At 50.4% G+C, this 12,719-nt stretch overlaps 2 protein-coding genes across 7 annotated transcripts in view; one reads left to right on the forward strand and one right to left on the reverse strand.

Annotated features, from left to right (window-relative positions):
- KPNA7 (karyopherin subunit alpha 7) overlaps positions 1–12,719 on the reverse strand; it is a 75,852-nt gene that overhangs the window by 60,118 nt on the left and 3,015 nt on the right. For 2 of the 6 annotated variants that reach the window (XM_067705601.1, XM_067705599.1), the window contains exons 2-4: positions 11,213–11,348; positions 9,992–10,204; positions 1,453–1,500 (exon numbers count right to left, since the gene is read on the reverse strand). The gene's annotated coding sequence lies outside the window, so the exon portion shown is untranslated. Of the gene's footprint in view, positions 1–1,452; positions 1,501–9,991; positions 10,205–11,212; positions 11,349–11,959; positions 12,210–12,719 lie in introns of those variants that run through there. The other 4 variants (XM_067705604.1, XM_067705600.1, XM_067705603.1 and 1 more) reach the window with 4 other exon arrangements.
- The window catches only part of LOC137206664 (myosin-16), a 59,185-nt gene continuing 46,919 nt past the window's right edge, over positions 454–12,719 (forward strand). Inside the window, exons 1-9 of the mRNA XM_067705581.1 lie at positions 454–596; positions 3,510–3,782; positions 6,178–6,321; positions 8,944–9,100; positions 9,702–9,729; positions 10,067–10,163; positions 11,025–11,117; positions 12,062–12,125; positions 12,496–12,594. Of these exons, the coding sequence (XP_067561682.1) occupies positions 3,573–3,782; positions 6,178–6,321; positions 8,944–9,100; positions 9,702–9,729; positions 10,067–10,163; positions 11,025–11,117; positions 12,062–12,125; positions 12,496–12,594 (892 nt within the window). The 5' untranslated portion in view covers positions 454–596; positions 3,510–3,572. The remainder of the gene's footprint in view (positions 597–3,509; positions 3,783–6,177; positions 6,322–8,943; positions 9,101–9,701; positions 9,730–10,066; positions 10,164–11,024; positions 11,118–12,061; positions 12,126–12,495; positions 12,595–12,719) is intronic.

A 12,719-nucleotide genomic window follows, 5' to 3' on the forward strand; every position in this document is an offset into this window, starting at 1 on the left:
GACTTGCTCAAGGCCATGAAATGCATGGAAAACCACGCAAGAATTAGAGGTAAGGCTTTAGAACTCAAAGCTGCCACCACACCAAGGTGCCATGGTGGGCTGGAGGGGGCCCACAGCCATCATCAAGGGAGGGAAGTCCAAGTTCGTATTTCTGTCCTGAGTTTGTGAACGGGACAAAGTCATCAACCAATTGTTATCCAGGCTCATCCATGCCCAAGGCTTCGGATGAGCCCACCCAGGGCCTTATTCCTTGATCATCAGCCCCCTCCACGGTGCAGTTACAGCTTTAAGAGGAAAACTCATTAGCCAGCTGTTCTATTTCTGCCCACAGCCTGCATCCCTGGGCTGAGGTCATCAGTTTCCCCACGAGGGCAATGGGAGGAAAGCAAATGTCCTAGAATCAAGGCATTCACTGATCCCCCCTAAGGGACCCGGGAGTGTTCAGTCAAGCCCTGGAAGGTGAGGCCAGCTGAGCCACTGGAGACCTGGGAGGTTCTTTTCTTTTTTAAGTTTTGCTGGCTCAGACCTGTTGGGCAGGTATAAAAGGGAATGGCCAGCCTCTGCTGGACACCCAGTCTCTTCCAGTGTGGTCTCAGGTAGGTACCATAGAGGATGCTGGGGGAGATGGGAAACGGGGAGGGGGTGCTGTGGAGAAGCCTCCAGAGGAAAAGAGATGTAATGATGAGAGATTTGCAAAGTGGACTAGGGGGCGGGCATTTCTTGAGGGGCTGCAGAGTGGGCACATCAATCAATGCTCCAAGGGATCTGGATCTATGGGGCAGGAGAGAGCTGCCTCGTTCCACGGAGAGACAGGATTTGAACCCAGATCAACCCCACTTCACTGCACCACCCGCCTCCCCCCAGGGGATTGAAGGGATGCTAGAATCACGCTGGGTTCAATCCCCACCACCCCCTTCCCACACTCTGTAATGCATCTCTCCCCCCTGAGGACCCTTTTAGCTTTTGCATTCCACAAGCTGAATTTTTTCTATGTTTTCTGGTTCATGATTTTGAAAAATGGGTCTTGGTTATCAAAGATGCCTGGAAAAGCAGTTGTCTGGGGGCGGGGGTAGGGGGCAGGAGTGGTTTGGATACAGGGGGCCCTGGAAGGTGGAGTCACAATTGAGCAGGAGGCTGGTGGCCACTGAGAGGGGTGGGACCTAGTGTCAGTGGCCTGCACAGCCCTCAGGCAGTGCCTGGTCCCAGGGGTCTGTGCCCCAGGCCACCAGGCCAGGGCAACAGCCATCACAACTTAGCCTGTGGTTCACGGCAAAACCACCATTAAAAAAAAAAAAGCAAGCAGCCTAATTGGAATAAACAAAGGAGAATTTCTGGCCCTTCCTCCCCCACTAGGACAATTAAAAAGGAACCCAGCGTTGAGACAGGAGCAGTTGTTCTGTTTTAATGACAAGCCTAATGCATTTTTAAAAATCTGACCTTGCTGATACTCACATTTTCTTTTCATGTGGATTTTGGTCTCATGTCCCTGGTGACTTCCATCTATGTCAAACAGAACCACAAAAATGAGACCACAAAAAGGCAATGTTTTGGTGTCATCAGGGACAACAAATGGCAAGAGGAAGTTTATGTCGCGCAGTCATATCTTCCAGAAAGGGGGTGGGGGACAACGAGACCACTGAGCTGCCCACGGTGACTTGTGGCAGAGCTGAGTGAGAGCCTGGTCCCCTGGATGCTGGACAAATACTGTCCAAAGCTACCAGCAGAAACGAAGGACTCCCAGCCCCGTGCTCCCCAGAGACGGGACTCAGGAGGGATCAGGCAGGGTTCCTACCCTGGGCTGGGGGGTCTCCAGTGGTAAAACAATTGCATCGTGATGTTCACTACCCTTAACTGAAATGTGTCATTTCCTCCCCTTTTTAACACAGTCGTATTAGCAATACCTGTGACTGTCAGCAACGGAAGTCACCGATATTTTCATATCATATTACAATTGTTGCAGAGAGGTCAAAAGATTGTTAATTCTCACAGTTGCTTCAAAACTAAAGTGGTTATTAGACCTGCCGTTAGGAAGCACACCTAGTGCTGTATCATGCATGTTTAATATTGTGTTAATTACATTTCAATGTCATTTGTTTCCTTGGTGATCATATACAGTTTATTACCTGAATTTAAAATTTTGTCCAGTGAGACCACAGACATCACCAGATGGACAAAAAGGTCAGTGGCCCATGAAGGCACAGGACCCCTACCCCCCCACCCCCCCATACCCCTTCTCTCATTCTTATTTTCTGCAAAATGGACCAGCTTTGGGGGTGGGGAACCCAGGCTCCAATCAGAACTCTAAGCTGGACCCCACAGCGAGATGAGAAGAGGAGAAAGTGTCTGGCTTTGCCTCCATTGCTTGCCTGTCCTGGCTCAGCCTCTTTTGGAAACACCAGGACCCCTGGCAGGAAACGCTGGAGCTCCCCAGAGGATACCTTGGTATAGGTATAGGTATAGGTATAGGTATAGGTATAGGTATAGGTCTAGGTCGTGAGATGCTCCATCCCCAGCTGGATTACTTAAAGGTGGAGGCTGTACCCTTGGCTTGAGAACAGCATTGCTGACAATGGAGCTCAGAACCACATCCTCCCCAAACCTCCAAGAAGTTTCTTCACCCCCAAGAAGTTTCTTCACCCCCAAGACAAACTGCGACGCCCCTGACTTCTCTCTTTGCTACTGAAAGTCCCCAGTCCTCCTCCTTCCTAGTTTGTCTGCATTTGGAAAGCAAGAGGTCCAGCCTTGACCCCAGGCTGGCCTCATCTTAAGAGAGGTAACCATTGAACCGGGGGCAATTATTCTGTACCAGGGACTCGCTTAGCATCTGGTAAAGCCTGTGGACCTCTGCTCAGATTAGAGTTTTTAAATGCATAAAATAAACTACGTAGGGTCACAAAGGAAACCAATGGTATTAAAATCCAGTTATCAAAATATTACAAAATCAGTTTGCGATATAGCAATTAAAAGTGTACTTTTTTGTTAGTAGATTTAAATAACAACTTCTAACCGAGGGTCTCATAAGACCATCACTTCAAAGTTGAGACGCGGGTAAGTCATATTTGGAGATGCCTGCTACAATGAAAGGAGAATAGCTGTGATTTCTGTTGGAGACAAGCCACAGCAGTGCTGGTACTACGGTGGCTTGTGGCCTCTGCTCAGACCTTAAGGGAAAGTGAAAACCAAGTGGTAATCCTTTTCTCGTCCCAGTTCATGGTTAAAAGTGCATGCTTTAACCTCTCTTGGCCTTCGTCTTCTCCTCCATAAAATGGACTCCCTGATCCCTACCTCACAGCCTTAGTGTGACGGGCATATGGGAGCACAGATGCAGAAGTGTTCTGTGGTGGCTAGGGGTACACATCTCTGATGCTTCTTTCTTATTCTTGGTTACTAAGATCTAATAGCAGCAAGACATTCAAAGTGACATGAGAGAAGCAGCCCCATGTCTCTCCCAGGCATTTGCCCCAGGCCACACAACAGTCTTGGCAAACTATCCTCTCTTTCCCCTCCAGCACCCAGGGAAGTCCTGGTTCCCGCCCGTGGTTCCTTCTTGCTCCTCCCTCAGCCCAGCCACAATGCCCAGTGCATCCAGAGGCGAATGCGGGGATGATGTGGACCCAATGCCCTTCCTGACACCTTCCGAAAAGGAGAGAATGGAAGCCATGAGCAAGCCCTATGACATCAAGAGGTCTTGCTGGGTCAAGGATGAGAAGGAGGGCTTCATTTCTGGGGAGATCCAGTCCGAACAGGGCGACCAGGTCACCGTGAAGACGATCACCAACCAGGTGGGAGGGGAATAATCCCCAGGATGAAATTGAGCTTTAGGAGCGGTGGACACCCGGGCTCAAGAGGCAAGGTGGCAAAAAGAGCAGCTGCCTCCGAGTCCCCTGTGCTGGGTTCAAGTTCAGACTCAATGACACTCAAGCTGTGGGGCCCTAAGCAGGATACTTTCCCTCTCTGAGCTTTGGCTCTCTTACAACAGAGAGTCCAACATGATAGGACATGAAAGTACTTTGTATGCTCTAAAACAGTGCATGTGTGAGACAGATTATCAGGAGAGCTACTTATCTTTAAAGCCCCAAATTATCTTATCTTTAATTCCCCTTTCATGGGGAATCTATCTTCTAAGAATGAGAAGGAACATCCCACCCATCAGGAGTGGTGCTATGTACCCGTGATGGCATGAGGAATGCCAGACAGGGCCCCGGGACACCCTGGCCAACCTGAGTGAGCTCTCCAGCGTCATGAGCTACAGATGGTGGCACCAAGCCCTTTGCTGCATGGAGGTGGTGTGCTGGGGCTGGCTTGCCCTGGCTTGTAAGGATCTAATGCTAAACATTCGGGGGCTTTGCAACTGGTTGTTAAACCTTTGGCGGCCTGATGTCAGCCGTGGTGGAATTGACAAATGGTACAAATCAGGGATTTTTTTTTTTTTTTCCCATGCAGCTGGTTTACTAGCACACCACTCTCTGCTGGTCCACAGTGTTCAGCTACAAGGCGTGACTTGAGAGAGTGGATAGAAATTTTGGTTCATGAAACCCCTCCCCTGGGGCAGACTCCTGGGGAGGCGCTAGACCTTTTGCTTAACCCTTTCAAAAACTTGATATAGTAGGATGTATGGACCCTATTTTGCAGAGGATCAAAGAGATTTTAGGTAATTTGCCTACAGTCACAAAGACAGGAAGTGATGAACTCAGATTCAAAGCTTGCTGTACCTGGCTCCAATGCCCATGACCCCTCTACTGCACCACCTCATCTTCCATGGTGGGCTGCATCCGGGGAGTGTGAAGTCAATCCTTGGTTAATTTCACAAATAAGAGAACAGAGACATTCCATGATCAGAACTTGCAACTGTCTAAGCTTTACTGCGTGCCTCCCCTCCCTTTGAGGGGAGTGGCCACAGAAAGAAGAGGCTATAGCTGTGGTAAAGTGGGTTTGAACATGAAGGTCAAGCTTAACTCTCTGGAGAAACATCCTTTTCAGAAAGGCAGGGCACTGCAGTGTTGCCAGGAATGATGGATGATGAGAGTGGAGCCCCAGAGGCCCCAGTTTGGGTGCAATTTAAGGACAAAACAACTTCTGTGAGCATCTGCGGTAGACAGGCCATCCAGCCGGGTTTGGGACAGAAAAGACCAGCTGGTCTGGCTCCTGCAATAAAGGCACAGGCTTCCATTTCTCTGCTGGGGCTGTAAGAGAAGAGTTTGCCTGTGGCGAGGACCAGAGATCAGCAACTACCAGAAATGGACTCTGAATGAAACCTAGCCTGACTTACTAGGGGTGTGGTGACCATTACTGGGTGGATTTTCCAGAACTGTCAAGATTTCAAATTATCTGCCTGTTGGACTCATAAATTATTAAAAGTCCCAGAAATCCCAGTAGATGTTTAAGTCTCACAACTCAGGCTTCAGGCAGCTGAAAGATATTTGTTTTCTGGATCACATGTCTTGAGCTTCGGACCCAGACACTGCCATTTAAGAGCTGGCATGAGTTTTCATTTACAGAGGAAAAATTGGGGTGCAGAGCGGGGATGGGATTTGCCTGCTTGTGCACAGGAGCTCCAGACTCTTAATGCTATATTATTTTCACCTTAAAACATCTACTGCTCATCATTGTTGTCTTTTTTTTTTTTTTTTTGTCTTGTTTGCTTGCTTGCTTGCTTTCAATTTTATACTTCAAGGTGGTTTGGGGGGAGCAGGGGAGTGTCTTTTTATTTTTAATGGGAAAGTTCATTGCTATTTAGAAACCACTACTAATTCTCAAGGCAGAGAGCCAAGAGTCACATCTCTGCAAAGGGTCCCTGGGATCAGTGAGCAAGTTCTGATCAGCTACCAGAATGGACTTGGCTGGAAGAGAAACACAGGTTGGAGGTGCTCTGAATGTAGGGGAGGAACTTCAAGGTCTTTTTACTTGATGCCACTTAAGTTCATATAGTCCTCCCAGCAACCAGCCAAGGAAGCCACTGCCATCCCTACTTCAGAGGGGAGGCAGTTAGGGCTCATATGGCCTTGGAAGTTCTTCCCCATCCCAAGTCAATGAGACATAGCTGGACCAGGAGGTGGACCCACTGATTCCAGCTTTTTGCAGGACACCAGAGAGTGGGTAGTACCCTGTGCCCGATGCCACTGTGGCTGTGACAGTACTATGTCTTAATGCATGTGCTGCTGTGTCTTGACCCCCCAGACACTCACCATGAAGAAGGATGATATCCAGCAGATGAACCCACCCAAATTCTACCAAGCCAGCGACATGGCCAACATGACCTTCCTGAACGAGGCCAGCGTCCTGGACAACATACGTCAACGCTACGTCAGCATGAGGATCTATGTGAGTGCCAGGGCTGGGCGTGGGGAGGAAGGGGAGGCTGCAGATCTCCTGACCCTCTCCTGATGGGGAGGGGGCAGCTACTCTACCCTCCCCAGCAACCCATACACATTATGTCTGGGACAAGGGCAGAGTGACCATGCTTTTGACGTGTTAGAATTTCCACCCCCAAGGCTTTGTCATCTCAGTGATGGTACGATCCCCATGGGCAGCTGACACACCCTTTGCTGAGGCTGTCAGCCAGAAGTCTTCCTCCTGACCCCACCCCTGCAAACTCTCCAATCAAAACATCATTTTCCCCCTAGTGGCTTCATGTGGCCTCAGTAGAGGTCCTTCCCTGTCTGTCCATCCACCCTCCATCCATCCATTCATCTCTCCTTTCCTTCCTTCCTCCATCCCTCCTTTCTCCTTTCCTTCTAGCCAATTCCATCCAACCATTTATTCATTCAACGAACACTGAGCCCTGTGCTAGGATAAGCAAAGCGGGTTACCATCAGTCTCCCTGACCATCTTGGAAATCCTAAGACTTCCCAAAGGTGCTGGTGGCTAAACTCAAAATGGGATATAAGGAAGTTTTGGTGTTTGCCTCTCTAGATGTCTTTACTAAAAAGGAAAGAGGCTATCCGGTAGGACTAGGTAAGCTGGGGCCTGACTTCAAGGTTAGAGGCTGCTGGGGATTTCCTCTTCTGGGTTTTGGTGACAGCCAAGAGGACTGCCACATGCTTCTCCCCCTTGTCCTCCTCAATACTACTTTAGTTCCAGATTCAGACCCTCAGCAGCACCATAGCCCCATGCAGTGCTGAAGGACTGCACTGGAGGCCTGGAGGCTAGTGGGGCGTCACTGAACCTCAGCCTGGGAAGAGCCACATCTGCCCCTGGCTGAGCCTGGAGCTTTGGCTGAGAATGTCCGTGTGGGCTCAATGGCCAAGCTCCGGGCTGGTGCTTACTCAGGGCCCCCGTGCAGCTGAGCCCTTGCTCCTGTGGGTGGCCACATCATGTCTTTGGGCTAAGGGGCTGCAGGCTCTGTGGAGTGTGGCCTGAGGGACCAGGGCAGGAGTCTCCTCTTAAATCCAAACACGTCAGTTGAACCACTGATTGAAAAACTGGGGCAGGCAGGACAGTTCCAAGGTCCCGACTGCTGCCCTCTCATGTCCCTCCTGCAAGGGTGGCAGGGGACCTCTCTTTTACATTCTGACCCAAACAGGGACAGAACTAGCTTCTGGTCCACTATCTGCCCCACCCCACCCTGCAGACAGGGCTGGAGGGAAAGAGTGACTCAGTGGCTGGGTCCCAGGATAAGACACAGTGCATCATCCTCTCAAGTCTACGTGGGTTCTCTTCTTCTTCTCTTTGCTCCCCTTTCTTTGGATCACTTTCTATTTAATAAGGTTCCCTTTAAAAACTCAATATATTGCAGCTCTGCTAAGGAGAAACTGGGGGGGGGTATCTCCACTTGGACCAAAATGGAAAGTTTTAAAGTTTACGTGAAAAGAGGGGGCACCAGAGGTCAATGTGAGTGTCCAGCAGGAGAAGTTTGGGACCCATGGATTTGGCCATTTCCTGCCCTCAAATAATTTCTTTCACTACCTCATTGGTTTCTCTGATTTTTAAAAACTGGGATGATTTCCTTTAAAAATTGCCATGGGGTGAAAAGAGAAGGTGGTGTCTCTTCTTAAGAGTAGATCAAACCCAGTTGTCCACCAGTTGGATTGTGTCCACATAGTAAGGACTCCATGAACTCTCATGGAAAATCTCCCCCATATAGTAAGTGGAAAAAGCAAGATATAAAACAGTATCATATATCACTTATATGTGGAACCTAAAATACGACACAAATGAACATACCTATGGAACAGAAACAGATTCACAAACAGAACAGACTTGTGGTTGCCAAAGGGGAGAGGGGGAGGGGAGGGAAGGATTGGGAGTTTGGGATGAGCAGATGCAAATTAATATACATAGGATGGATAAACAACAAGGTCCTACAGTATAGCACAGGGAACTATATTCAATATCCTGTGGTAAACCACAATGGAAAAGAATATGAGAAAGAATATATATATATATATATATATATATATATATATATATAACTGAATCACTTTGCTGTACAGCATAAATTAACACAACATTGTAAATTAACTATACTTCAAAAAACTTTTTAATTAAAAAAATAAAAATAAATCAGCATCATAGAATACTATTGCTTGTTTTAAAAACAAGGTGAGGGGATACGAACGTGTCTCTGGATTTGTTTGTATATGTGCATCAAAAACCGTGGAAAGGGGTATTAGAAACCAACACAGAGCTTCCCTGTGGGAGGAGGGGGCGGTCACTGAGCAGCTGGGGGACTTTTTGCTGTGTATTTATCCATACAAATGACTATGTTATGGATTCAGATAATTAAGCCAAAAGAAAATGAAAGAGGTATATATGAAAGAGAAGGCTGGTTTTGTTTACTGAATAAAGACTCAGACATAGATTTTGCCCCCAGAGAGAACATCACTGTACCTCTCTAGGTTGACAGGATGATCCAGCCAGGATGCTCTGTGATGGGCCAGGATACAGAGGGAAGAGGGCATCAGGAGGGAGGGCCAGCTAACCATCTTCCTTCTCTCCCGCCAGACCTACTCAGGCTTGTTCTGCGTGACAGTCAACCCCTACCGGTGGCTGCCCATCTATGGGGCCCGCGTGGCCAACATGTACAGAGGCAAGAAGCGTACGGAGATGCCGCCCCACCTCTTCTCCATTTCAGACGTCGCCTACCACGACATGCTCATGGGTGCGTGCAATGGGGTCCGCTGGGGCTGTCATGGCAGGGCAAGAAAAGTCCCTTTGCCACTGGGGCTCCAGGTGTATTAGACCCATGTGCTACCCAATCCCAACCCTGACCCCTCATCACCCGTTGAAGATTTTTTTAAATATTGCTCGGTGAATGCACTTGCTAAGTACCTGCCCTACCTCACACCCCATCTCATTTAAGCATCACAAAAACATGGGATGCCAAGCTAAATAACGTCCAGAACTCAAGTCAACCCTTCACCATTCCCTGTGCAATCTTCACCACACAGTACAACGTGATTTTTATTACTATTTCTCTTTATGTTGCTTATGACTAGTCAGCTTCATGGGACGGTGCTTATAGAAACAGAGTGGCTGGTAAATTTTTGGCCCCTTCTGCAAGGATGTGGGCTGCAGAGGCAGGTGTGTAGCCTCAGACCCCATGGGATCCTAGGTCTTCGGCGTCCGTGGGCCACTGCAGCCATTCTCCAAGCCGGGTGGGATGCAGGGAGATGCAGACAGTGTGGTTAGGGTGATGCCAAATGTCGAGTTTCTAAGTGTTTTCTAATGACATCGTCCTGTTGACGGTTCCCTCCCTACAGAGCGTGAAAATCAGTCTATGCTAATCACGTAAGTGTCCCTCCTGCCTCTCAGTCTATAGACAAATAATTAGGTTTGTGTCTTACACATGTCATTAAGCCTTCTTAGAATTAATTGGCGGGACTTTGTATGGAAATCTGCAGGCAGAGAGCGAGTGGGCTTAGCGGGGACGACTAAGGCTGCATCTGCTAAACCGAGTGTGGGGAGGGTGGGGCCTCCATGTCCCCAAGTCCCCTTCTGCCCTACGCTGTCTGTCCCTGATGGGTAAGATGTGATGATGCCCAGCCCATACCTTTCATCGTGTTGCTTCTCTGCGGGCAATCTCCTCTTTGTCCTTCACTCATCTGTTCTCGTTTTCCACCTGCAGTGGAGAATCTGGTGCAGGCAAGACTGAGAACACGAAGAAGGTCATCCAGTACTTTGCCAACATCGGAGGAACTGGCAAACAGTCCTCGGATGGGAAGGTAGGGCCAACTGGGCACAGCTGCTCTCTGGGTTAGGGCCGCTTTACAGATGAGGAGATGAAGGCTTAGAGGGAAGCGACTTGGGTGGGGACCCATAGGGAGAAGATGGCTGCAGTCCCAGATCTGACCCACTGTTTGGACTCTGATACCCCAGGCCACATCTGCCCCCAGAAGTGCCAATGCTAGAGCTCCTTGTGCTTAGCGGGGTAGAAAGGGGAATGCCAGCTCCTGGTTAAGCTGCTTCTGTAGGCCCTGGCAGCCCCAGAGCGCAGGGAGCACTAGCTGGGCCAGCAGCAGCTGTAAAAAGCTGACAAAAGGGGTTTCCCTGGTGGCGCAGTGGTTGCGAGTCCGCCTGCCGATGCAGGGGACACGGGTTCGTGCCCCGGTCCGGGAGGATCCCACATGCCGCAGAGCGGCTGGGCCCGTGAGCCACGGCCGCTGAGCCTGCGCATCCAGAGCCTGTGATCCACAACGGGAGAGGCCCTCGTACCGCAAAAGAAAAAAAAAAAAAAAAAGCTGACAAAGAGGAAAGGAAGACTTCGGTGGAAGACCAGGGATGCCCAAGGAAGGGTTTTCAGGTTCACATAGGAATCTCTCCACCAAGAGCAAAAGGAAGAAATAGCAGCTAAGAGTCAAAGCCTCTCATCTGGCAGGGGCCCTCCAATGTCAGGGTCTGCAGGGGGACAGTCCTTACTTAGGCGGTGGCCCTCCTCCCAGGTCCCCTCTAGTCCCGCTCTCCCTGCCTCCCCAAGGCTGTGCCCCTCCTGGGTTCCTGGCACATATACCACTGTCATGTGAAAGCCCTGGGTCCCCAGGCAGCAGCCGACAGGCCACCCCACCTTGTGTTTCTCTCTGGGTCAGGGGTCCCTGGAGGATCAAATCATCCAGGCAAACCCTGTTCTGGAGGCATTTGGGAACGCCAAGACCACCAGAAACAACAACTCCTCCCGTTTCGTAAGTGTGACAGCGGCAGTGGTGGCCCTGGGGCTGGCAGGACAGGCATTATCACCCCATTCCAAGGAAGGAAATCAGGGCTGATTGAAACTCACCAATGGGATGAGTCAAGTCATGGCATCTCCTTCCCAGAGATTTTTATCCGTCCGGGTCTATATCAACCAGAGTCCAGGTCAGTATTGAAATCCAGGTGCTTGAATGCAGAGATGTGGGCACACAGTGATGGAGGGGCTGAGAAATTAAAACAGGAGACCCAGAGATTTGCAGTGGCTGGAAGCTGACAACGTCCCGCCCCCGACCAGGGGGACCATGGCTGGCAGGATGTAGGAGAGGCGCTGTCCCCGGGGCCCTGGTGGATTCTGAAGCTGGTCTGGTGGGAGCTGGGGTCATAGAAGGAGCTCTGTAGTGCCCCGCCTTTCCCTGCTGAACCCCCATCTCCGGCTGGGGCCTCTCACTGCCTGGGGAAACAGGGCTGGGCAGGGAGGAGGTCGGGGCAGGTGAGTAGAGGTGAGGGCAAAAGGTGATGGAGATACAGAGAGTCCTATTTCCAGGAGAGTTTGTCCTTGGTTCTGCCAAAGGTCAGGGAGAGGGATGTGGTGTCTCTCCATAAGGAGACGTGGTACAGCGCCCCCTATATGTGGCTGCTCAAATTCCCACCACTCCTGCCTCAAAGCCGAATTCCAAAGGGCCCCAGCCCCTCCTGTGGGGCACTCGTCTGCCCCACAAGGTCCCAAAGCCGCAGGCTACCCCCAGACCCTAGATTTAGCTCCAACACCCTCCTTCTCTGCCCATCCGAGTGCGAAACCCACAACTCCACATACAGCCGCCTCTGGCCCAGTTACCTTCCTGCAGTGCCCTTAGAATTCGGGGGGCGGGGCGGCCAAACCCGGGTCGCAGGTTGGTCTAGAGCTCCCTCACGACCCTCCCCTCTCCTCCCTGCTCAGGGAAAGTTCATCCGGATCCACTTCGGAACTACAGGCAAGCTGGCCGGAGCTGACATCGAGAGCTGTGCGTCAGGCTGCTTTTGGAGGGTTCTTGGGGCTGGGACCAGCTACACAATGCGTGGGGTACAGCACACAATGAAAGCGCGGGGCTCCTTGTTCAAAAAGTGTTAAGAATTTCAAAACAGCAGCAGAGGGACTCAGTGTGGGGTCCTTCTGAACACAGCCTGCCACACCCAGGAGGCCGGCCCTGCCCCCGGGTTCCCCCCCATCAGGAGCCAGCCCCCCGCCCAGGCCGTGGGTCTGGGGCAGAAGAAGAGTGGACCCATGACTGGCCATGGCACTGGGCTTTATGGGGAGGGGATCTCTGCTTTTCATGGAGCCCTGAACTCCAGGAGAATGGGCTGAACTCATGGGCATGTCTTATTCTTTTCCAGATCTCTTAGAGAAATCTCGTGTCATCTCACAGCAAGCAGCTGAGAGGGGCTACCACATTTTCTACCAGATTCTCTCTAACAAGAAGCCTGAGCTTGTCGGTAAAGATCTTTATGTCTGTCTGACTGTCCCTTAACTCGCTTTTCCTCTATTTTCAATAACGAAAGAATTCCCATGTATGGAGGGTTTGGTGTCATACCTGCAGTTCTACATGAATCCCTTTAGT

The sequence above is a fragment of the Pseudorca crassidens genome, chromosome 15, assembly GCF_039906515.1.
Source record: "Pseudorca crassidens isolate mPseCra1 chromosome 15, mPseCra1.hap1, whole genome shotgun sequence".
Lineage (NCBI taxonomy): Eukaryota > Metazoa > Chordata > Mammalia > Artiodactyla > Delphinidae > Pseudorca > Pseudorca crassidens.